Here is a 25,712-nt window from a genome sequence, read left to right as displayed (position 1 = left end):
AAACTTACTTAATATAAATTTATATGTACCTATAATGTACATACGTGCAGCTCTTACATAGTTACATAGGTATGTAGTCAGTTTTTTAACGTTTAAAATTACTGTTACAAAAAACTCGTTAAGAGACAAGCACTTTTACAATAATATTGTATACGATGATGTAGTAAGAACAGAACGCATTGGTAAATTGCATGCAAAATGCATGGTCACAAATTCATGCAACTACGTGAATTTATATACACTCAAGAAATATATATACATGAATCCATGCATTTTTTTCTATTGAACCATTATTTTAAAAGTGCATGAAGTCTAACAACGTTTCCTGAAATAATCACCAGTTCGTCACATTGGTTCATTAAACTTTATGCGAGTCGGTTATATTACTAATTTAACCCTAACAACATATGTGGATAGGAAAATTATATTTATGCTCAGATATAAAACAAAAAATATGTTTAAATAAAAGCCAGTACTGAATATTAGTGGGCATCATTGTTCGAAAGGAACTAATAACTTTGAAATACTTAGAAATTTTTAGTGCTTATATATTTCTAAATATCATTCCAGTTTAAGCTTCAGTCTAAACTTCGAAATCGTTCGACAGATTGCTTTTGCCAACATGTACAAGCCGAGAAAAATTCCAATAATCGTAATCTGAAAGACACCCCACACGTCCAGATCTCTCCTTTGCCACCAATACTGATCTTGTGTCAGAGGTTTGAGAAGATTGAGGTCCTCTTTTTTATTGCGGAGAATAAATTCTGTATACCACAAAGCGACCTTGACTGGGGGCACGATCACGTCTCTCGCCAGGGAGGACATACCATTGACACGTTTTCTCCATCTACACCGCATAAAATTATTAACATATGTGTAATATATATATGTACATATACATATTATCTATATGTACATATACGGTTGCTCGGGAATTTTTTGTTAAAATGCTAAAAAAATATCATAAAAGTACCGTATGGCGAAATTATTGCCGTATTTGGCGAAAATGGAAAAGTTCTAAGAGAACGGTGGACGAAACTTAAATTTCGCATTTGCGCATGTCAAATGGATTAGGGTTAGATTATATCTTTCCGATAGCACATATCTTTCCGATTTAACATATCCATTTTTGCAAAATATGACATTTTTTCGCCAATTGGTACTTTAGAACTTTGCGATAAAAATGTACAATGGGTGAAAATTTTTTCGCCATTTGAAAAAATTGGCGGACTACCTTTGCCATAGAATTATACAATAAGTTAATTAATTAATTAGTCACTGCCTTACTCTGTATCGGTTAATGTGCGATTAACGACATCAGTTAGTCGAATCTCGGTTAATTCTGAAATCTCAAGGTAAACAGCGGTGCCCAAATGTTCATACTTGTACGCGTTGTAGTCCTGATCTACATATGGGAGGGACAAAATGGACTATTTTTTACTTGATGCATAAATATTCATAACTATTTGTACTTTTGGCTATTATATATGCATCACCTGCAAAAATTGGGATCACAATTGTGGGAACGGCAAGATAAAACGCTTCCTGCATACTCGGTCGTACACCTTGTGTAATGAATCCTTTGATTTTTGGATGAGCTACAGCAAATTTATAAAGAAAATTTCATTGTGGGTTCAATCAAAATATTACGGAGATTTTGAGTTTACAGAGGCACGCTAAAATTTTGAAACAACTAAAGCATAATTGTGACTCCCGCCAAGTTTGAGAGACACCGATTTGCATTAAATTTAATTCTGGTACGATTTCCCTTGTTTTATGTACTTTAAGAAGCTGATTTTAACGAAGGATATCATTTTGGGTAAGTAATAAGTCTTTTAGGTTTTGAGTGTGAGACACGATTCAAATTTCGAAGGAAATTTTACACGTTCTCGCAAATTTTGTAGACTGCACGTTAACATTTATATCTATAGTTGATGTACTAAGGGCAAATTTAGACTTTGTGTGGAAATTTAGCTTACAAACCTTAACTCACAATCTCCCTATTACACATATTTAATGATGAGAAACGATTACTCCTACATAACAATTTTTGTTGGTTAACCCAGTCGATGAGGTGAAGGTTTGGCGGATGTGTTATCGGCATGGGACCTTTCCATCGCCAGATAAATTTCATCTTCGGAAATGCTTCCATCGCACGGAAAAATATTTTCAAATGGGACACCGGTAAACTGACCGAATTCACTGCGGTGCCAAAACTAATGTAGATAAAGCTATCATCTGTCGTATTTGATGAGATGATTGTTTCCAATTTCTGAAATTATATTAAATTTGGTTATGGATTAGGAATGGAGCTTGTCCGTGTCAAGCCGATATATGTCATATTTGTCATTGACAAATATGACACATTCTATGATAGAATGTGTCACAATTCCAATGTGACCGCCATTTATGACAAGCATGACGGACAAATTGGACATTTATGTATGAGAATTTGTTCTATTTGTCATATTTTTCACAAATTTTAAATGTCTTACAAATTCAGCATTTCTGCCATGACCATATGTAAATTTGTCAAATCCAATATTCCAATTTTCTTACCGGGTCAAGTTCCTCCTTTTGTACATCGTCGCGTATATGAATTCCTGGCACTTTAACCACAAACGGTGGCAATGACCTAGGATAATCCTCCAAATGACCTGCATTGCTCAGTAAAAGGCACGTGCTAGCCTCCATCTCATATTGCCCTGGGGCTACCTTAAGCCCCAGCGCGTCGACAAACAACAGCTTAAACTTTTCTTCGTACATAGTCACGTGCTGCAGTCTAGAAAATAGCGGGATTAAGGTTCCCAGCACCCTTTTAAAAAATGGAACCGGTGGCGCCCCCTGCAATTCGACCCAGTCCGGAACCGACCCCATTTCCGCTGATAATTTCTACAATTCGTAAGATCATAATCGTGATTTTCGACGATGAAATTTTACACAATCTCATACCCGTCGTAAGGGAAGGTCCATATATTACGTCATTATTTTAGTGGGTGGTTTCATAGATCGGATATTTTGCGTCCTCCGGCCTCCGCGTACTCCGGCCTCCGGCCGGCCATGCGTACTCCGGCCTCCGCGTACTCCGGCCTCCGGCCGGCCATGCGTACTCCGGCCTCCGCGTACTCCGGCCTCCGGCTGGCCACGCGTACTCCGGCCTCCGCGTACTCCGGCCTCCAGAAAAAGTCGCGTACTCCGGCCTCCGGAGGCCGGAGTACGTACTCCAAGCCCGGAATTCTCCTATCTATGCGATCGGAAATTTTGCGTACTCCGGCCTCCGTACTCCGGCCTCCGGCCGGCCATGCGTACTCCGGCCTCCGCGTACTCCGGCCTCCGGCTGGCCACGTGTACTCCGGCCTCCGCGTACTCCGGCCTCCAGAAAAAGCTGCGTACTCCGGCCTCCGGAGGCCGGAGTACGTACTCCAAGCCCGGAGTACTCCGATCTATGGGTGGTTTGGAATCCAAACCACCCACCAAAGAAGATCCAAACTTTGGATCTTCCTATCTTAAATTATCTTATGTCAATAAATAGGGATAACTGGTTTCGTCCTTTCATCGGTTGACGTAACATTCAATTGCTGACAAAAATATAATTTATTCATATTATTAGATACGTACGTAGATGTTTAAATTTGTACCAAACTCTCATGAAACATGTGTCCCTCACAATTAAATATGTAAATTGTAATTGCTTTCGAAAGGTTTGCTGTATTGTAAATATTTTTGTATGAATTAATAACTAGTTAATTCTAGGGCCAAACTACGTCCGTACATATGTACCTGAAACCTGTTTATGTAAATATGTGTATCAAATACTTATTTATTCTGCCGTTGCATCAATTTCCCAAGGCTTGAGCAATTGATGCTGTGAAATGTAAAACTTCTCATATTTTACTAGCTTATGTATATATTTTTTACTGTAATGCTTACTATTTGGTGCTAAATACAACCTCATTTTGTTTTATGTAGTGTTTGACTTCTGACATTTATAGGTATATACATAGATTTATAGGTATATACATATCTCACGATTAGCATGCATGCACTTACAGTAGAGGTCTCCGAGCGTATGCTTAGTTTGGCCAAAATAATTTCAATCGATCCCAAATCTAATTAGCATAAAATTAGTGAATGAGGAATAACACTATCTGCCAATTCCATCCTAAGAGGAGAAAAAACAAACAGTATAATTGGAGATTCTAAAACTCTTTGATATATTTTCTTCTCTTCCGATGCAAATATCTCTGAAAATTACAGATTACCTATAATTTGATTAGGGATGGATTGACACTAGTTTTTTTTAAGCATACTTTTGGAGACCTCCATGGATATTACTCGACTTGATGCATGCTTTTGTATGTGTATGTATGTAATTAAAATGTAAACCTTTAGAATAAATAATCACTTTGCCAACTCTGAGCACGCGTTGCGGAAGATTTTGCTTGTCAAATTAAGAATTGCTAATTTTTCTGTAGTCTTGACTAATAATTTTATTCGAAAACATTGATTTCATATTTGAGTAACATATGTACATATGTAGAAAAAAAGTCTGTTAGGGATCTTGACAAAGACAAAAAAATATGTGAATCCTTGCTGGACAGAATTAGATGCAATCAGTACAAACATATGCCTAAATTTGGAAATAATTATAATTTAAAATGCTATTTAAACGATTTAATGTGAGAAGAATTAAGGGGTTTATTATCTAAATTATTTTATTCCTTCCACGGTATCCGCCACAGAAGCGAAATAGTTGTTTCCACTCTGAGACACAATCAGCTAAAAATTTATCTGGGGCTAAATTCATATCTGGAAAATATTCGTCAAATCCTCTCACCTCCAGGTTTCCGATGTCTTGATACGTATAAAAGCAAAAATAGAAGGCAAATCCTGTCAAAAATGTACACATGTATTAAAAGAAAGCAAGAAATTGCATTTATTAAAATGGAAGAATAATTCTAACTTGAATTCTGCCAACCTCGATTTTCCGCCGCCTTAATATTGACTCCGGCATGAATAATGGAGACTTGATGGCCGAATAAGTATAATTTATTGGGTGGCCCAACAATATTGTTTACCACGACGGGTCGTAAAGTGTGCATTTTTTCTACGACACTTCGACCCAGTCGGAGCGGTAATGTCGCCACAAGTTGGTTAAGACATTGTCCAATTAATTGCACATACGGCGAGTGTGACATTTTAACCCGTACAGCAATTAGCTGCAGTCTTCTTACAGAATCATTTTCACCAATGGGAAGTAAAATGGTGGGGCTTCTCCTGCAAGTATTTACATATATATTTTTTGTTTACGCTAGGGGCCGTTCATAAATTATGTAATGCAAAAATCGAGATTTTCTAGACCTCCCCTTTCCCCATATAATATGCGTCACATATCATGGGAGGCTTAAACCCCCCTCTTGCGTTGCGTAATTTATCAAGGTCTCCTTATGTACACTCTTCGAAAACTGGTACATATTAAGGCCCCATATCTTCGTCATAGAGTTGTTAGTCTCACTAAACCCCTATCCAATGTATTCAAATGCAATTTCTAAAAATTGAATCCACCCCATGAGTTTTGAGATATGTGCAACTTATGATCTTGTAATCTAAATCTAATTTTTGTTACTACAAAAAAGTTGACTTGAAAAAAATTGCAAGTTCGTTTGAAATTGAATCACTATAAATTTCCTCAAAAATTAATTCTACAATTTTTTTCTTACTACCAAATCAATAACAGTACGGAGTACACATCTACCAGATTTTTAACACTGTATGACAACCGTACTATAAGCATATAAATTCATTACTAACACGTTATTGACCAATCCTCCCGGATGCGTGGCGCTTTGAGGAAGTATGAAACCCGTCTTGACATCGGAATCAATTGGGTGGCCAATTTCCCGGTAATGATTTCTTATCGCGGACGCAACTCCGGCTAAAAGGATGGTTTGAATGTCGACACGATACGCGTCCTTAATTCTTTTCAGGAACGTCATTGCGATCGGGACGGACGTCTTGGTGACGAGGTTTCCTTGCGGAGTAAAATCTTCTCTGATGGGCCTAGGAATCTGGGTATCATTAGATTCCAGAGCGGCATTTTGCAAGAGAAAATTGTACGGAGATTTGCACATGGAAATAATCCGTGACCTGTCCAAACTTCTCTGATGTCGCAAGACGTTTGGGACCTCAGAATCGAATAGTTTCGTCGCCATTTTCAACACTGATAATCCATCGCATAAAACGTGACTACATCGCCAGATAAGTATCGTCATACCGGAATCAGTCCTCGTGAGAACATCGTTCATCACGAGGAGCTCCCAGAGTGGCTTCTCCACGTGCCATAACCTCTCATAGGTGACGTAGTTGATAAGTTTGTTCCAATTTTCGGGAGTGGTCAAGTCCGATATTTTGGGAAGATCGGTATCTAATGTTTTATAGGAATAACCAAGTTTTTAAAATATAGGGTGATGTAAATGTCTCGCTACAATTGGAAATTTTGCGAAGGGAAAAACCCCTAAATCTTCATTGGTTAAGAGAATTTGGGATTCATATTTTTATTAATTATTATCGAAACTGAAGAAAAACTGGTGAAACACAAAATTCTTAAAATGTTGAATTTCAGAGATAAGACTTCGGTAACTAATGGATATTTACGATTTTTTTCTTTCACAAATTTTCAATTGTAGCGACCATCCTATTTATTAACCTCTTGAAGACGAAGGGCTACTATAGTTGCATTTTGTTTTAATTCCTGAGAGACGATAAACTACTATTGTCGACTTTTTAAAATGTCCCATGGAGACTAAAGACGACTTCTGTCGCAGTACAGTGTAAGTAACTGAACACATTAATTTGACTTTTCAGGGAGTATCACGATTGGGTTTGCTCGAATGGATTGGAACTCAGACCGAGAATAAATGAAAACATCCCCGTGAGACGACGGTCGACTATAGTCGACTCCAAAAAAATGTCCTGGAGACGACGATTGACTTTTGTTGCCATAATACTTTGATGTCCATATGAAAATCATAATTTATAGCCCGAGTCAGGGCTTGTGTACCAGTCATAGTGGTCTGTCCGTCTAAAAATTTTCGTCTCGGGTGACCCTATTGGGTGACCCATACCGATTTTGCGAAATCGTCCATCGAGCTGAAATCTGGTGCAGAGGTTGCTAATGACTGCTAAATAGCAGTGCTAATGGAAGAATATGGGTGAAATTCGTAAAATTTTTATGTGACCCTAGGCGACCCATACTGATTTTCAAAAATTATCTTCAAAAGCTGAAATTGGGCATGGTGATGCTTAAAGGTTCCTTATCAAAAAGTGAGGAAAGTGTAACCAGAGTGACCCAAGAGGGTGACCCATACGGGTTTTTAAAAGTTGTTATTTTCAGCTGGGGGCTACACATTTTTTAGCTACCATATCATAGTTATTTCTTAGTATGAAAAATTTCAGCTTTTTTCATCAACTTAAAAAAGTAATGCAAGTCATCCTTTTAGGTATACCTAAATTCACAGAAGTATCTTGAAATTTATGATGATTTTCGAAAACCAGTGGGGGTCACCCTATCGGGTTCCCCATAAGAATATTTAATTAGGTCGTTGACAATATATTTTTAGTTACCTATGCAAATATGACGAATGTCACAAATCTCAACCTTCTACGACCACTGGTTGGTGATCTCAAGTCCTTGGAAAGACTGACCGACGGACGGACGGACCGATAGACGGACGTATACGACGGGTACATAAGTCATGACTCCCGCTAACAATTGTTCCAAAACCTAAAATCGATTTTTATCGTCTCTAGGGAATTATTCGTATTTTTAATTTCGCCTCGGATAAGTGTTCGGCAATTATCTCTGGCGCCCCCGTAGTAACGCCAATGAGTATCTTTGTCGTCTTTGGGGGAAGTTAGGGATAATAAACGCCGCACGGAAGAGGTTAAGATATTTGAATAATACGGTTCAAACCTTCCAAATATTTAATTTGTTCCTTGATATCAAATTTATCGCAAATTTTCCAAAAATAGTATCCCCACCACACCACTAACCCACACTTCAGTTCAGGGTACAGGAATCCAGAAAATTCTGCTTTTTTCGCTTGCAAAATCTTAGCTTGAAATTCTTCTCGTAATTTTGCCACATTTAGAAATCCAGTGGACAGTTTAACTTCAAGAATTGTGACAACATTGAAAGACTTTCGAGAAAAGGTGGCAAAAGACCTATTGTTTTCAAAAGAACAAGTAATTATTAAAAATAAACCTTAATTAATGTTTCAATTTAGAAAAAAATTATTACCAAAACTTGAACCAACGACAGGAACTATGCCGAGAAACACGCCCCGCTTAAAAATGTAGGCTCCAAGGGCGATAATTCGTCTCATCAATGTTGCGATGAATAGTGCCGCTATTAAAAGTGGAAATTTTAGGAGGACAAAGGTAACAGTTTGGGAGACGATTTTTATAGTTGTCATCTTAGGGAATTATTATATTTGTTGTACAGTTATGTTAGTACTTATGAATAAGGTGGACAAGTTAATTCATGTATTTCAGGATATGTATGTGGGTATGCAATCTGTCTCTTTCAACCGTTTATACGTAGTGCTTGATTGGAGTCTAAAAGTCCACAAAACCTGAATAGTAAGTGCTCATGTCTCTTATGTATGTTTATGAATGACAGGTTACACAACCATGCAAATAATTACCACCACAGCTTATTTGCACTGATCTAAACAAAATTGAGACCTGCAGAAATCCGTGCTACGAGGTGGATTATCCCCTATGAATAAACATATTTGTCAAACACTGGATAAGTACGTGTCGTAAATAAGTCAAGTTACTGTTTTGCACAAATTATCGTGCATATAATTTGTGAGTTTTTAAATAAATACGTTGGCAGAAACCGGTTAGAGTAAATCAATTGCCGGCCTCCTGCAGGAGTCTAATTTACAAATTCAGTATGCTATACATACATATACCGACCGAAGTGCTTACCTGTGTAAATTATCAAATATTATGTGATACTTTCAAATTTCAATTATCGCATTTTTATGCAGACTTTGATGTACTAAATAGTACTTGATTACTATATGTATGGCTTGATTTTTAAAACGAGAAGCCTCCCCATTATAAGCATTGTCTTAACTTGAGACAAAGACCTTACAGCGCCATCCTAAATCGTGCCCAGTATCATTTCAGTATTACTAATTGGGAAGACAATGCTAAATTTATTTGTTTTAAGGGCTATTCACTGATAGACGAGTAGATATTAGAGATGTATGTATGCCCCGGATCCGGCCCAAGGCCCTAAAATGATTACGTTAATTAACCAACTAAACGGGCAAATTTTATACTAAACGGCCAGGGAACTTTCATATATATGTGCGCCGTAATACCGGTTCATGATGCAAAATTATAACGAGAACTTTATGCACCAATTTTGGCGTAAATTTCCACAAGCATACACATCGAAATGCATAAAAATAGATATGTCCATATGTATATATGCAGTTGTGACAAACATGTAGTTACTGGCACTTTGATAGAATAGATGTATTCAGGAACGAATTGAAATCATGTTTGAAGCAAGTGGTGTACCTATTTGTTCTCCAGCAGGCATAATTTACAAAATCAGATAGATACTCAGATAATCAGATTAATAACTGAATTTTCAATATTAAGGTTTTAATTCCTTTCGACATTCATTCTTTTCCCCATCATGTAATAGGTACATTTACACAAATTTCCAAAATGTAGAATATTAAACAAGCTACAAAAAATTGCAAAAACGTTTAACAAAAATATAACAAATATTTAGCTCACAAGAAGTTTGTCGAAATATGTATGTTTAGATGCTCTTTATGCATATTGACATGTACTTTCAAAGTTTTAATGAAAAACATTCAAATATTGACAAAAATTCGCTAATGCGCACACATTTTAATTACATTATTGTACACAAAAATTGAGTAAGAATAATGCATATTATGAAATATCCATGGACACAAATTCATGGAAGTAAAAAACCTATCAGTACAGCTTTGCTTAGCCCGAACCAGGATTAGTAAACCCATGTTTCTCAGTATATTTAACTTCATATTATTTCATGAGAAAGCAGTAAGGATCGCTGGTCCAAATTTCAGCTTTCTACGTTAATTTCTAAAAATCATAATGGGTTACCCCATAGGGTCGCTCTAGATAAAAATTTCACTAATTTCATGTCATATTCTTCCATTAGGACCCATAAGCAACCTCTCCACCAAATTTCAGCTTCATATGACGATTTTGAAAAATCAGTATGGGTCACCCCATAGGGTCCCTCAAGATGAAAATTTTTCCAACTTGAACTCATTTTTTTCTATTAGGAGCCATTAGCAACCTCTGTGTCAAATTTCAGCTTTCTACGACAATTTTGAAATTTTGGTGTGTAATACCCCACCCACTCCGATGACCCCCACCGGTCCAAAACTTTTCTGATCGAACCCATCTTCAAACTCGGTCGTTGCATTGCCCAGATACATGTCTGTATCAAATTTGGTCCAAATCGGTTAACCCATTCGAGAGTTATCGAAAGACAGACGGACAGACGGACGGACAGACGGACGGACAGACGGACGGACATGACGATTACATAAGCCCTGGTTCGGGCTAAAAATTCATGACGCACTCAACAAAGAGAACCGAACGGGACAAAACTCCGCGAAGCGAACACATGATTAAAGTCGAAAAGTAAATAAACAACAGCTGAAAATCAATTCGCTATTTGTGTCTATGCAAATGAAAAATTATTATTTAAGAGTGAATAGGTATTTTTCTATATTCCACGTTAAGCGGAGCGGAACATCTACAAGAGTTCTGAAGTTGTGCAAGTTAATTTAAAATTTCTAGGTAAGTATTACTTACCTTATTCGCTTAAAGTGAATTGAATATTTACCTAATTCATAATTAAACCAGGAACCATCAACCAGGTTTTACAGTTTTGCAGTTTCATGTACTGACGTACTTATTACAACGTCGTATTTCGTATCACAACTAATTTTGCATCGATCAAAAAATTTGTGTCGTGTCGTGTGGGGATTCGCAAAATATGACTTATCAAAACTCGAAAAAAATTGAAATTTATATTGCCATAAATTCAGCCATGCTAAATATGCGAGTGTGTACGCTCATTGTGTGCTACATAATTATTTTGTTGTAAATTCTAGTTCCTGCAAGTGAAGACGACACAATCAGTCCATAATATGGAGAAAGTTGCGGATTTTAAGAGTACAAAACGCCAACGCCACGGAATGAAATTGAGGTTAACTTCTTCACGAGAGGAGAAAAGTGTTCCAGATTCTAGTAAATGCCACAATCTATATTTTTTGTCGTAGAAATTAAATCTTTATTATATATGTACCAGGCTTAAAATCACTCGGTTTAATTCCAGCCGCAGAACAAGCACCTGTCGACCCTAACAGCGCAACGTCGAAAGTTTCGAGGAATCCATTGGTCAGTAAATTGCACATTAACTAATAATTGATTAACCCAACAATTTTAAATTTTGCACCAGATTCTCGACATCATCTTCGCCAAACTCAACCTCCCCGACCTGAAGACGTCTCGCCTCGTTTGCCATGAGTGGGACGACGTGGGCGTCACTTTATTAGGAAAACGGGCTTATCTCCAGGTCACCCAGATTTTCTCCTACAGGACCAAGTTAGGCATTCAGATGACCCCCGTCAACGAAAAACTGTTCGGGCGCCTCTTAATCACGGATACATTCGACCCGTCCGTTCCGACAAACAAGAAGGCTGACGTTATCACAAAAATGTTCACAGACGTCGATAAAGTGTCTCGATTAACACATGAAATTAAATTTGCCGTCTCCGTGAAGAGATTTCTCGCCGCTTTCCTCGAAGGAATAAGGACGTTGAAGTCCCCAAGAATCCAAACTATTGGTATCTTCATCCCCCATCAAAGAAGCTGCGCCACCAACATTCCAGCTCAGGCTTATCAAAAACTCCCCCCTCAACCTAACTTGACCTCCCTCAAGTTCAATGTTCTTGCAAACCTCGACATCAACCCAATCGAGTTTATTCGATTCTGGACAGATTCTGCCCCAAATTTAACCACTTTGGACGTCGCTGAGGATGAGTCTTACTCCCTCAACTTGGAGGGGTGCAAAAATCTGAAAGTTCTGAAGTATAAATATATAGGGCCAGGGTATCGCTCCTTTTATCGCCCTACCCTCGATTTGGCCATTGTGACCAAGATGCTGGCACAGGTCAAGGATTCCTTAATCGAACTGACGTTGTCAGTGGATGATAGTGATTTCATGGAGCAGGTTAACATTGTATGTAAGCGTTTTACAATGGGCGCACTCACGACAACGTTTTATTTATGTGTAGCAAATTTTCCAAGCGAATTTTTTTAGCGTTTTGTAAATACTTCTAATAAAGATTCTAGAAATTAGGTCCAAATGTTTAATCAAATTTAAATCTTAAAAACAAGTTTTGCACAATTTTCCAAATATTTTGAAACGTTTTCGTGAGTCGGCTTAACCCATGATAAGTACTAAATATTTTTTTTATACATCGTAGATCCAACCTGCTGAGGTTCCCGTGATGTCAACCCTTACCACTCTCTCCATCCCTGACATAGATGTGTACCCCATTCGTAACTTTTTTAATGAAGACCACTTTCCAAAATTAGAAACCCTCTCTGTCAACAACGGAAAATGGCAGACGTCGTTGGCATCCCATTTTTTGTGGAGGCCACACAAAGGAGTCAAGTCTCTCGCGTTGACCTTTGATTTACTGGCGTGGGGGCAGGAGAAATTCGAGGAAAAGATGATCCATTTATTCCCCTCCGTTAAGAAATTCGATTTGACAATGGAGCTCAGAAATGGTGTTCCAAATGCGGACTTCAACCGGATTTTGGAACAGTTCCAAGCGTGGGGTTTGGAACGTACCAATGTTCTCGTGACATTTGTGGACGAGTCGTCTTTGTTGATCGGCACCATACGAAATGTGGCTGCTTGGAAAGGTAGTTTTGACTCGGTTTGAATAATAACTTGAAATTACATTCTAATTTTTTAGGCGTCAAACGTGTCCGGTTCGAGGACGTTTGCATCAATGAAGAAACCTTTTTCCCCCTCAGTGAAGATTTGATCTCGCTCAGTAGAGGTTTTGAAAGGGTGGAAATCTTTGGGGATGAGGTGACTCAGGATTAATAAAATTATTTTGTTGTACGTATGTAAATATGTCTAGATTGTGCTTATATAGAGTTTTATCAAAAAAATCAGGTTCCGGAAATAGAGGAACGGATACGACCGATGCTTGAAGCTAGTGGTGCACAGATTCATTTTTATGGGAGGTGATGACTATGATTCAGAGCATGGCAATTACTAACAGGGAACCTAAAGTACTGTCCCATCTCGATATCCTTCCGAATAGCCTTAATTGACAAATAATTTCGTAAAACTAAAACAAAATTTAGTTGTTTAGTTTAAGGGTTATTGACTAGAGGCAGATATGCATATAATTTCAATTATTTGAAATATAGAATATTAAATAAAATGAAAAATGTTTGAAATATATTGTATATTATCAAAAGTATACTATCATAGACATACAAAATTATAAAATGAATATTGAAACATACCCAGGATCCGGGCCAAGGCCTTTATGCTCGTCGTATGGTTACTAAGCCGGTGCTTACGTTAATTACCCCATCAGGACAATTTTATGCTACGCAAACAACCAGGACATTAGACATTTTCATAATTATGCCTTGGCCATTACAAACATTTCGGATGACAGGTACACATATGTATGTACGAGTATGCATGTACCATGATTTACCAATTTTGTAATACATTGGACAAGTATTTATGCATGGAAATTCATACAAAAATGCTTACATACATATGTATGTATGTAAGTAAGTAGTTGTGGCAATAAATTGAGTCAATTTATTGCATGAATTTATTAAATTCATGCAAATACATAGCTGCAACCACACTAGCATATTTTTGCGCTTTGAAAACTGTGAGCAAGAATAGATCGTGTAGCAATTACATCCTTACAGAAAAAATAGATAATTTAGGTCTAACTTAGCATTGCAAATACACATTTATAATGTTTGCAGTACATCAGAAAATTACATAAGTGGTTAAATAATTGGTCGGTGAAATTTAATTTTTAAATATGTGTGTAGTTAGAAACGCACGTCAGTTATTAACATGGAGCATGGCACCATTTTATACTACTGCGACGATCTTACAGCCATGAAATTAAAAAATATACCAACCAGACAATCATATGTAAATCATAATAGCGAAAATAAACCTGTTTGTGTTTCAAAATTTTCCAAGAATCGTCCGAGGAATTATGATGGCACATTTTTGAATGTCAACCACAATTTTGTCCATACTGATGATTAGTCTTAGACTGTGTCAAATTTTACCAGACAACATTATCTGAAAATTAAGGTTAAGGAAAGTTACAATCGACAGGTAAAAAGGTTCCCTCGTCGTGATGCCTACGACAGACTAGAGGAGCATTTGTAATCTATCTACATATTTTCGAATGTTGAAAGCTGCATTTTCCCAGTTTTTTAGAAAGGCTGTAGTCGATTTGCAACGCAGTACATTTTACGTAGCGTACTATTTCGAGTTAGACAAAACCACAGGGTGTGTCAAAACTGTGAGAAATTGGCACTACATATAAAGCGTTCCAATTAATCTGGAGCATCGCAGCTTTCCTTTTCCTGCCTGGATTATTGGTACGATGCTATCTCCTCTTTACGGCAGAGGAGGGAAAAGAAGACAAAATGACGATATTCTTCACCGCCATGGCAACTGGGGGGTTGTGTGTGTTCGTCCTCTTTGTCCGGCCGGGTGGGGCTAACAATTTCATAGCTTGTTTTGAAACAATGTTTGTCATGGAGAAGAAGTTACTGGGTAAGTGTCCTCGATCGGTTTTGATCATTTTACAATCAGCGACTCAACGTTCCGTCGAATTGAATTTCCTTCTACCTTATCAATCATTGTAATTAACTAAATCTGAAATAGTGTGAAACTTAACCGGATTGAGGCGTATAATAACCTTACCCAACTCCGTGAATGGGTTGGTTTAGATACAGAATTCGATTTTTGACAAGCGATTAAACGATTACATAAATATAACCACTTTCAAATTCAATCAGTGACGAAACGTTTAGCCGAACCACATTTTCGACCAGCTAATAATCCATAATCTAATAAATTTTAGGTAAATCTTATTTACCCCTTGTTTCATAGAATTCCTCTCCAGTCCAAAATGTGGGAAGGGCGATAAAGTTACCCGAGCTGTGCAAAGGTGCACATTAATGACTCAATTACTTTACATACAAACCTTCTATACGACTCCATTTCTCGCTTTCCTGATGCACACTGGTCTGGAATACTGAATTTGTTGGCCAAAACCTATTCTCACGGATTCGAAAACAAATTACCCTCTTCTGTACCTTTGATATAGATGTTCAATTTTGGAAAGTTTCATTTGAATTGTTCAACTGGTTAGGGCGTGGCTTATACTTAAACTTGGCCTTTAACATGGGGGTAAATGGGAAAATTTTCAAGTTGAAAATCCTGTCTAGTCCTGTGCGATTTCGAGAAACTATTAATGCTTTCTTAAACCCTTATATGTCATCTACAAAAATCCTTGCCCCTTTTTGCCCCTTTTGCAAATAGACAAAGATATGTGAATTTATGCAAAAGCAAATTGGCATATGCAAAATGTGTATTTTTCTGCAATCATGACCTTGGGTAAAATTTCTATGTGCTCCAAATAACATAATAAGTAATTTAGAGATATCCCATTCACTCCCTTGGGCAAGGGAACATGGTGAAATAATCCCCCCATAAATTTATAATGAGGCAAACTGGTCCGAATCACCTGGTCTGCGTGCAAAAATCTATAATTCTAGAATAATTTAATTTTTTCGAGTTCTGCTTCTGGTGATTGTCGTATGAAGTTCCAAAGGTGTATAGAATATGCAACTTTCATAGAAAGCCACGCCCTTTGGTGGCTGTGGTCAATGGCCAGTAATGGCTTTTTGCGTTACACCATCAAGTGGGGTGTCATTTGAAAGCTCTCGTCATACTCTATACCATTCCGAATAACCGTGAGATAGTGTGGGCACACCCAACTTCGACACATGTCGTCCTCACAGTGGGATACATATGTGTAACCGTATGTGTGTGTTCCTGAAACGTAATGACCCAATCTTTGGGGTGTTTCATTGTATGAAATAAATAAATAAATAAATAAATAAATGTGTGGAAGATCCTCCTTCCAAATATGGAAAACTTAGGGATTGGCTGGTCCTTTTTTTGGCTGCACACTTAAGAATGTAATGCTAAAAGCTATGAACTGCAATAGATTGAAATAATCGAGATCGGTTAGTGTCATCATACATATGACCCCAAGGGGAGGATTCTACCAACTCTTGGGGCCGATTGGACCACCCCCTCTGGTGCCAGAGGTTGTGGTCATGGCAAAATGAGATTTTTACTACAATCGAATCTATAGGTGAAATAAAGTGAAATGAGGTAGTCATTCCCTCGATGTCACGTGGGTGTGGTCAGGGGCAACATGAAATTTTATTGAAATTGAATGCATATAACCAACATGGTAAAGTGAAGTGTTCGCACACTGTTGATGGGGTGAAGTGAGACAAAAAAGCGATGGTTGGGGTGAAATTATTTTTTTGGAAATTAGATGCTCAGATGACATTGAATGCAGTAACTAAATCATGTGTGACATTTATTTTCACCTAAAATGTTCCCCTAACATTACCCACGGGGTGTGCCACATCGAGGAAATATCTTATTTCGCTTTATGTCATATATAAATTCGATTGTAGTAAAAATCTCATTCTGCCCCGACCACATCCTCTGGCACCAGTGAGGGTGGTCCGATTGACCCCAGGAGTTGGTAGAATTCTCCCCTTGGGGTCATATGTATGATGAAACAAACCGATCTCGATTATTTCAATCTATTGCATATCATAGCTTTTAGCATTACATTTTTAAGTGTGCAGCCGAAAAAAGGACCAGCCAATCCCTGAGTTTCCCAGGTTTTGGAAGGAGGATCTTCCACACATGTGTATCCCACTGTGGTCGTCCTGTCCCGTAGGAACATGTCTCGGAACTGGACTCGGGGCGGGGTGGCATCCATCCCGTCTCGCCCCAACAATTTCATATCGACTAATCTTCGGGATGGGACGACACAGCGAAATCCCGTACCGTCCCATCCAGTGGGTAAGCCTACTTGTAGTTGCATACTCAGCAACAATTACCCTCGGATGTATATGAATCTAAGCAATTATCAGTATTGCAAACCCGATGAGGTTTCGAACGGTACCCCAGATGAGGGGTGGGTTATAAGACACAGCTTGACTTGTGACCACACCTCCTGACCTCGGGAGTGGCTGTACCTGCTTTGCCTAAAATTACACTAAATAGGAATTGAGAAGAGCTTTTCAACGACACCCCACATGATGGGAGTAGGCATAAAACACATTTTGACCTTTGACCACACCCCAAGGGGTGTGTCGGGCATTACCCAAAACTACACTTGACAATCATACGCCGACTCCCGTCAACAGAATTACGAAAGCTTCATTGGTTTTAAAGTTATGGGTTTTGGCGCCAAAGAATATAGCAATCCGGACCAGCGTGTGATGGGTTGTACAAAATCAAATCCACTCTACGCGATGTTACGGGCTGTCTACAATTTCGAATTGCATCATGGACCTCTTGTCAATTTAGTGTTGCGAATCGTTGGCGGATTAGGTGTCGGGCTGGGTGGCATGATAATGTATTCCACGATAGGGACATGCTTTCTGTTATGTGTTTACTGTATTAATTGTCTCAACGTGTGGACCCTGTTTCTTGAGCCGATCAAGGGAAATAATGGCGAGATGAAGCTTCGGGGCGGACTCGTTTTCCAAAATGCTGTCAAAATGTACAACACTCTGAAAATAATGACCATCGTTGAGAGCAAGATCTTAAGAGAGATGATAGTGCCTTGTACACATCATATTTTGGCAGTATCTTTCTCCTCGGTGTGCTTTGTATATTTTCTGAACGAATTGTCGCCTCACAACTCTGGCGACATTTCCCTTTTCGCTGTGACCGTGTCACTCGCCATGATTTGGATGACGACATTAATGGAGGTTTACGCGATATGTTTTGTTGCCGAGGCTGCGATCGGTTCTAAAATTTGGATCAGGCAGATGAAGAGATGGCAGGGCAGGAATAAGTATAAAAGGAAGGTGCTCCATTCATTGTTGTCAAATTCGATAAATATGGAATTTATAACGTCACTAGATAGCTTACAAAATGGAATTGAAATGAAGTATTCTTTGAAATATGTGGCACGAGTATCGGATACTACGATATCTTTAGTGATGATGGGTGTTTAATTAATGTTTATTGAAGGTAATAGAAGTATGGGGTGTCGAGGTGTGGTAGAAATATATACACAGTACGCAAACTAGTTGATGGAGTAACCAATAATCTGATTTTTGTTTGATTGGTATAGTTAAAATTTTTTGTTGTACCACTCTCCATCATACGTATTTCTTCTAATTACCGTGCTGAAATCGATATTTACCCGTTTACTTTTGAAGAAGGTGGCCCCCCTATACTTGGGAAGGCAAAGTTAAATTTGCTAGTTTTATCATAAAACTAGCAAAACTTAATCCTTAATATTTACATAAAACTTTTATATATATAAATATTAAGGATTAATTAGAAGAATTAAAGGTATTGATGTACGTAAATAAGAGGAATATGCACCGGATCCGGTCTAAGGCCTTAAGATGGTACCGTTAATTACGTTAATTAACCCATTAAATAGGCAAATTTTATACTAAACGACCAGGGCATTTTCATATATGTAGGTATGCATCATTACATTACCCGTGCATTATGCAAAATTATGGACCAATTGTAGACACCAATTGTCACCAATTTTGGCGTAAACTTCCAACAAGTATACATATGGCAATGCATAAATATAGATACATATGTACATGTGTATGTATGCAGTTGTGACTAATATGTAGTTACTCGTACCTAGGTAATTTTTAAAGTTTTAGAAATTGAGATCCGGCCCAGTTTATGCAGCAGGTATGTATATAAAGAATTTAAATTATGGATTTAAATATGTAAAATGTGGTTTATGTGAGTTGACTTTCCTTGGAATAAATTTGCAAACACGTAGTTATAAACTTTTTTAGTACGTCAGAGAATAAAGTATTTAAATAGTTATTGGATAGAAATTAACTTTTTAAAGAATTAAGCATCAGCTTACAGAAATGCGGCAATTATTTTAATATTGAATAGCCATTTTATAATATATGTAGTCACGTCCTATGCACCAGTTATGAAAACACCTTTACAAACATATGTATCAACCTGGAAATTGAGTTTGAGAAAATCTACAAAGTAAATTATGCACATTCTTTCTATTCTATGTTATGCACTCACCTGGCGATTTTTGGTATGTTAAACATATCTAATATGGTGAAAATCATTGCTCGACACCCAAAAGAGTTACCTCGTTAGTTCTTCCCTAAGTTAAAATGCTAGAAACGATATTTTGCCAACTTCTCAGGAGGGCAGTCGTCCTCTTGCAACGTAGCACATTTCATTTAGCGTACTATTTCGAGTTAGACGAAACCACGCAGTGTCTCAAACCTGTGAAAAATAGGCGTTATAAAGCGTTCCAATTAATCTGGACTGTCGCAGCTTTCCTCCTCCTACCTGGATTGTCGGTACGATGTTATCTCCTCTTTACAGCAGAGGAGGGGAGCGAGGACAAAATCACGATATTCTTCACCGCCATGACAACTGGCGCGTTGGCCATGTCCATCCTCTTTGCGTCCGTCTTTATCCGACCGGGTGGAGGAAACAGGTTCAAAGCTAGCTTTGAGACGCTGGTTGTCATGGAAAAACAGTTTCTGGGTAAGTACCCTGAGTATGAATCGATCGATTTTGTAATGAGACTCAACCTACTTTACTTCTATGCCCCTTAGATTTTCTCCCTAACGCAAAGTGCGGTAAGGGCGCTAAGGTAACCCGCGCAGTGGAAAAGTGCACCGTCATGATTCAATTAGTTTGCATACATTGGTTCTACACGGCTCCCTTTCTCGCCTTCCTGATCGGCTGTACAAAATCAAATCCAATCTATGCAATGTTTCGGGCTGTCTACAATTTCGAACTATATCACGGAATCCTTGTCAATTTGGGTTTGCGAATCGTGGGCGGGCTCGGTTTCGGGGTTGGTGGCATGCTAATGTTTTCCACGATGGGGATTTGCTTCCTGTTATGGATTTACTCGATTAATTGTCTCAACGTGTGGACCCTGTTTCTTGAGCCGATCGAGGAATCCAATGGCGAAATGAAGCTTCGGGGCGGCCTGCTTTTCCAAGATTCTGTCAAGATGTACAAAACCCTGAAAATAATGAGTATCGTTGAGAGTGAGATGTTAAGAGAAATGCTGATGCCTTGTACGCATCATATTTTTGCTGTATTTTTCTCAACGGTGAGTTTCGTATATTTTTTGAAAGAATTGTCGCCCCAAAACCCTGGCGACATTTCCCTTTTCGCTGTGACCGTGTCACTCGCCATGATTTGGATGACGACATTAATGGAGGTTTACGCGATATGTTTTGTTGCCGAGGCTGCGATCGGTTCTAAAGTTTGGATAAGGCAGATGAAGAAATGGCACGGTAGGGATGACTTTAACAGGAGGATACTTCAGTCACTGTTGCCAAATTCGATTAATATTGAATTTATAAAGTCGCTAAATAGCATACGCGATGGGATCGAAATGAAATACTTTTTGGCCTATCTGGTACGAGTGTTGGATGGTGCGATAACTTTGTTGATGACGGGGGGTGGTTTATGAATATTTGTGGAAGGGGAGGGAATCATAGGAGTGAGGGTTTACATAGTAAATTTGGTGTTTGCATACACATATTGTCTTCTAGAGTAAGTAATTCAAAATATTTAGATTTTGTAAAATCTGTACACGGTGAATGGAATTTCCAGCAGTTACGGAAGTTTTGCGTCTGAAATTCGCCATTTTAAGAACTTTGTCATTATGTTCCATCAGGTTTGATATTATTTAAATAGTGTTAAATATGTAATAAAAATCTCAATTCCAATTCCTCGTCAGTAATGTAGACTTTTCTTTTTTCAAAATTTTCCATCAGATGTTTAGACCACTTTGTACATATGTACATAAATATATGCGTCAAACAAGATTTTCACAGTTTCCATAATAAATCGTTATTGAATTACAGTTTTATGTCCGTGCATAAATAAAAATAGGAATATGCACATATGTGTTAATAAAATAATAAACCCTCCAAACGAATGTAAATAAGTAGCGTCAGACCGATTCAAGTTTCCTTTAAAGTTTCCGTATATGACCTCGTACCAACGATCATGAGGTCAAAAATATTAACGTCCTTGAAATCGCAGTCTAATTTCCTTTGAAATGATTCCCCATATGACAGTTATGCATTTTTTGACCTTTGACCTCGTCCTTAAGGTCACAAGGTCAAAAATTTTAACGCCATTGAATTCGTGGTGAAATTTCCTTTAAAATGACACCCCATATGAAAATTAATGTTAAATTTAATTTGGACCACACCCCCTGGCGCTGTGGGGTGTGGTCCGATTGACCCAATTTTCGAACTCGACCGAGAACTAAAAATTAGAAGCACAATGGCGAAAACGGGGTTTGATTATATTGACTCGTTCTGGAGATATCCTGCTTACAGACGGACAGACGGACGGACGGACGGACGGACAAAACGATCACAATAAGTAGCTGACGCTACTTAATAAATAAATATATTGCACTTTGTCGCCACATGATTATCATACGTATGTATGTAGTACTGATCTTGATTACGTATTGCTATTAGAACATGTAAATATACAGTTCTTGATTGTTTATTTCAATTCGGAATTATTCTTTAAACACGTGTGTCTTATTTCTATGTGGAATTAATATTTAAATTATGTTCAAACATAAGTACTACAGAGCATGGGCCTCCCTTACGTAGAAATTTTTAACACTTTTTCTATCCTACATATGAATTTTTTTTGGATAATTGACTTGCACGATCTGATGCCCCTTGTTCTGGGCTACAAGCCTACAGCGCTTTTTCTTTCATGAAAACACTTCCTGACACTTTTGAAAGCTTATTTTTAACCACTCGCCCAAAAAACTTTTCCAAAGTCAATTTATGGTCGTAGATAATTTGTACATTTTCTCCACAATGCACAGCAAATTGACCTTCTCCCATTCAAGTCATCTACCCTGAACAAAGCTTCATCGATTGTGACTACCTCTTCGTCCCTACCTCCAGCAAGGTGGTTCTGGTACAGCTTTTTGTTGCAAAAAGTGACAATTAGTGATGTAATGCAGGTTCAACGCAGTTTTGTCTTTATCAGTTTGATTTTGTCTAAATCACATTTAATGACTCTTTGAATAGTTGTGGGATTCGATTTTAGTAGTTTTGCCATACTGCGAATGCCCATTAGCAATTCCTGGTCGATCAAACGGTAGAGCATCGTTTTTAGCTTTTTCGACCGATTTACTAGGGCGCGGTTTATAGGGGGAGGAGGCAGTCCCTGATTAATGGCTAGTCTTCTAACACCTCGTATATTTATTATTCTATAAATTGAGGCCAAACAAATTTCATCCCCACGTGCATTCAGCCTTTTTTATCACATTTTCGGTGAAATTCTGACCTGGCAGTCAAGGGAAGAGGGTAAGATTTAGCCGAAGAAGAGCTAAATTTAGCTCCGGCTTTATTTAGCTGATCCGGAGCTAGATTTAGCTTTCGGAGCTAAATCTAGCTCCTCAAGCTCAATTTTGCTCTGAAAAAGAGCTAAATTTAGCTGATAATCGGCTAAATTTAGCTTGGTCAGACTTTGAAAAGACCGACCGTTTTTATTATGCACTGACGGTTGCTTTTGTCAATTTAGGTAAATTAAGCAGGTTTCACTTAACAAATAAGCAATGGCCCAGCTTTGTGTGATCTGGCCCACCGTGGTTACAAAAACTTAAAAGTGAAGGTTATTTCAAATTCATAGTTATAGATTGAAGAATTTAAATTTGGCGGAAAATTTGGAGCAAAATTTACTCTTTGGAGCTAAATTTAGCTCTTCTTCGGCTAAATCTTACCCTCTTTCCTTGACTGCCTGGAAAACTTTTTCAGTGTACCCTCCACTTAAAATGGTCATGGAGGAGCAATTTTTCAGAACTTGGAGTAGAAAAAAATCAGAGCCTTATCTAATTGGTTTGTCTATCAAACAGAGTAGGCCGGGTTTGTTTAAGTTGTGCCAGATTTTTCGCGCGAGCGTTTGAAAATTTCATGGCCCATGCTCTGTAAAGAGCTAAATACTTACAACATATTCATGAAATCTAGAGAAAGTTGAAGAGGTTAAAAACTTTGATGTGTGTAAGAAAATTAAAGTTTCATTCATCGCATAATTGACTAACACATGTATTTGTTAACTATTAATTAATAATGTGTTACGTATTACACTGTTTGCATACAGGTTACGGCATCACAGTATTATGCAGAAGTATGTATGACATGCTTGTTCTCCTCTGTACATTTGTATACAAATGCTTGTATGTACATATGTAGATATGTACATACATACAAGTATTTTACCTTCGGTCTCATGTTAAGACAAGTTGCATGTTTAGGGTCCAGAGTTCATGTTTATCACCACTCTATCCTGTATATGCTGCATATGATATGCATACTGCTTTTCATTTGGTAAACATTCATCTTCTCTTGCCGGTTACGTATTTATTTATTTCGGAAAAAATAAATTTCTTAATATTTTGCATTTCATTCAACTTTAACTTAAAGAAATCTCGTGTTTAAGTACACGGTTTAAAATGTCGCTAAAACTATTTACTCATCCACTTTCGCAACCTTGCCGAGCCGTTTTGCTCTACTGTCGTATGAACTCAATTCCAATTCAGGAAGTTTTTGTCGATCTTGGGAAAGGTGGGTTATTTTCATCAATTTTAATTAAATTCTTTGTTACATTAATATGAAAAGTTTACGTTAGACTGGTTTCCTTAAAAAATCACACTGTTCCATGAAATCTGTATAATTAGATATGTAAGTAAATGATGGTAATAACATATTAATTGGTATAATTTTTTGCAGGTGAACATAAAGGCGAAGACTTTACCAAGAAGGTCAACCCTTTACAGAAAGTCCCAGTACTTCACCACGGCGATTTTATTTTGCCAGAAAGGTACGTACATTTGATTTTCGCATACGAAATTGCTATCTCTCATAAGAAATCATACGCCAATTCACGCAGTCCTTGGTAACTTTATAAAATCCATATACATACATTTTTTAAAATAATTTTACAAAATAAAGAAACGCCCTTGAGCTGAGTAAAGTTACACAAATTTGTAGGCTAGTTTTCCTTGAAAATATTGGCAACAATTTGCATAAGTTTACGCATTTCACGGATTTTTCAAAGTTACCAAGGGCTGCGTGCATTGTCCCAGTGTTAAAATACTTATCTTTCCAGTGTCGCCATTCTTCGCTACTTATCTCGCTCCTTCCCCTCCGCGGACCACTGGTATCCAAAAGAGAGCCGGGCTCAGGCCAGGGTCGACTCGTACATGGCGTGGCAACACTTGAGCACCCGGAACTTTGGGGTCATGTACTTTCAAACGTTGTCCCTCATTCCAAAAATGACGGGAAAACCGGTCGATGAAAAGAGAGCGAAGGAAGCCAAAGTTGGACTGGAAAACTGCTTAAATGATATCACAAATTATTGGCTGGCGAAGGGACGCTTTATCGCTGGGGACGAGATCAGTATCGCTGACTTGTTGGCAGCAGCGGAATTGGAGCAGCCAGGTAATTAAAAAATGCGTAGAATTTGTAGAAAATCTTTCTGATAAATAAGTATGTATTTTCAGGAATGGCAGGATTCGACGTCAAAAAATACAATGGAAGAATTGGAGAATACATGGCGACCGTGAGGGAGAAACTGCTCCCACATTATGACGAGATTCACTCAATGTGCCATAAAATTCAGCAAAAGGCTCTGGCCAAAGCTTAAACTGCGCTTGGAAATCTATGTATGTTCAGAATAATTAGTACAAATATTTCTGTATGAGTATGTATATTTTGTGACTTATTTTAAAATCATGAATAATTTATGTACGCACATATGCACGTATCAGGCCGTGTTCCAAATTAACTTGTTATACACGTGCTTAGGTTGTGTATTAGATGGAATTACAATTTATGCAGGGGTTGTGTACATATATGCAACTTGAAATAACTTGAAATTTTCATAGTTGTATCCTTAGAGTTTTTCGTTTTGTTGAAACTGGACAACTATTACTAGATAAGTTGTTACAGCACTCAGGATCTAAAAACAAATATGTGCATATTTTCATTTCTGATTTAATTTACTCCAGAATAAATCATTCTTAAAGTTAAGAAATTACCGAAACGGGCAGATACAAATTGACGCGAAAAAGTCGCGTCTTAATTTGCAATGGATTTCCGGCGAAGTACGATGTCATTAGCTGGAGCTACTCATAAACCATTTTGTTAATTCTGAACAGACACAATTATCACCATTGACTCGATTTTAGGTATGA

The 25,712-nt window shown here is 37.8% G+C and overlaps 5 protein-coding genes across 7 annotated transcripts; 2 read left to right on the top strand and 3 right to left on the bottom strand.

Annotated features, from left to right (window-relative positions):
* Positions 1 to 65: 65 nt before the first annotated feature.
* LOC118438092 lies at positions 66 to 1,602 on the bottom strand. The gene is made up of 3 exons (XM_035857849.1): positions 1,497 to 1,602; positions 1,288 to 1,405; positions 66 to 847 (listed from the first exon to the last, which is right to left on the bottom strand). The coding sequence occupies exons 1-3, from the start codon at positions 1,549 to 1,551 to the stop codon at positions 562 to 564; spliced, it is 459 nt and encodes a 152-aa protein (XP_035713742.1). The 5' UTR covers positions 1,552 to 1,602; the 3' UTR covers positions 66 to 561.
* A 382-nt stretch (positions 1,603 to 1,984) lies between these two features.
* LOC118438120 lies at positions 1,985 to 2,877 on the bottom strand. Its single transcript, XM_035857901.1, has 2 exons — positions 2,560 to 2,877; positions 1,985 to 2,272 (listed from the first exon to the last, which is right to left on the bottom strand). Exons 1-2 carry the CDS (start codon positions 2,875 to 2,877, stop codon positions 1,985 to 1,987), a joined length of 606 nt encoding a protein of 201 aa, XP_035713794.1.
* A 1,605-nt stretch (positions 2,878 to 4,482) lies between these two features.
* LOC118438035 lies at positions 4,483 to 6,688 on the bottom strand. 2 transcript variants are annotated; one of them, XM_035857717.1, is made up of 4 exons: positions 5,812 to 6,688; positions 4,979 to 5,277; positions 4,838 to 4,890; positions 4,483 to 4,764 (listed from the first exon to the last, which is right to left on the bottom strand). In XM_035857717.1, exons 1-4 carry the CDS (start codon positions 6,303 to 6,305, stop codon positions 4,711 to 4,713), a joined length of 900 nt encoding a protein of 299 aa, XP_035713610.1. In that variant the 5' UTR covers positions 6,306 to 6,688; the 3' UTR covers positions 4,483 to 4,710. The 2 variants fall into 2 exon arrangements, with proteins under 2 accessions (XP_035713610.1, XP_035713609.1); XM_035857716.1 differs by having other exon boundaries at positions 4,483 to 4,890.
* A 4,009-nt stretch (positions 6,689 to 10,697) lies between these two features.
* Positions 10,698 to 13,577, top strand: LOC110857257. Of its 2 annotated transcripts, none has more exons than XM_022105876.2 (7): positions 10,698 to 10,887; positions 11,205 to 11,340; positions 11,429 to 11,490; positions 11,552 to 12,325; positions 12,582 to 13,026; positions 13,080 to 13,198; positions 13,286 to 13,577. In XM_022105876.2, exons 2-7 carry the CDS (start codon positions 11,241 to 11,243, stop codon positions 13,358 to 13,360), a joined length of 1,575 nt encoding a protein of 524 aa, XP_021961568.1. In that variant the 5' UTR covers positions 10,698 to 10,887; positions 11,205 to 11,240; the 3' UTR covers positions 13,361 to 13,577. The 2 variants fall into 2 exon arrangements, with proteins under 2 accessions (XP_021961568.1, XP_021961567.1); XM_022105875.2 differs by having other exon boundaries at positions 10,700 to 10,887; positions 11,552 to 12,334.
* Positions 13,578 to 23,825: 10,248 nt separating this feature from the next.
* LOC110857236 (glutathione S-transferase theta-1) lies at positions 23,826 to 25,553 on the top strand. The gene is made up of 4 exons (XM_022105851.2): positions 23,826 to 24,081; positions 24,247 to 24,337; positions 24,626 to 24,957; positions 25,020 to 25,553. The coding sequence occupies exons 1-4, from the start codon at positions 23,970 to 23,972 to the stop codon at positions 25,160 to 25,162; spliced, it is 678 nt and encodes a 225-aa protein (XP_021961543.1). The 5' UTR covers positions 23,826 to 23,969; the 3' UTR covers positions 25,163 to 25,553.
* Positions 25,554 to 25,712: the final 159 nt, after the last annotated feature.

The sequence above is a fragment of the Folsomia candida genome, unplaced genomic scaffold (genome assembly GCF_002217175.1).
Source record: "Folsomia candida strain VU population unplaced genomic scaffold, ASM221717v1 Fcan01_Sc018, whole genome shotgun sequence".
In the NCBI taxonomy this organism is placed as follows: Eukaryota; Metazoa; Arthropoda; class Collembola; order Entomobryomorpha; family Isotomidae; genus Folsomia; species Folsomia candida.
This window is presented reverse-complemented; position numbering and strand designations above follow the sequence as displayed.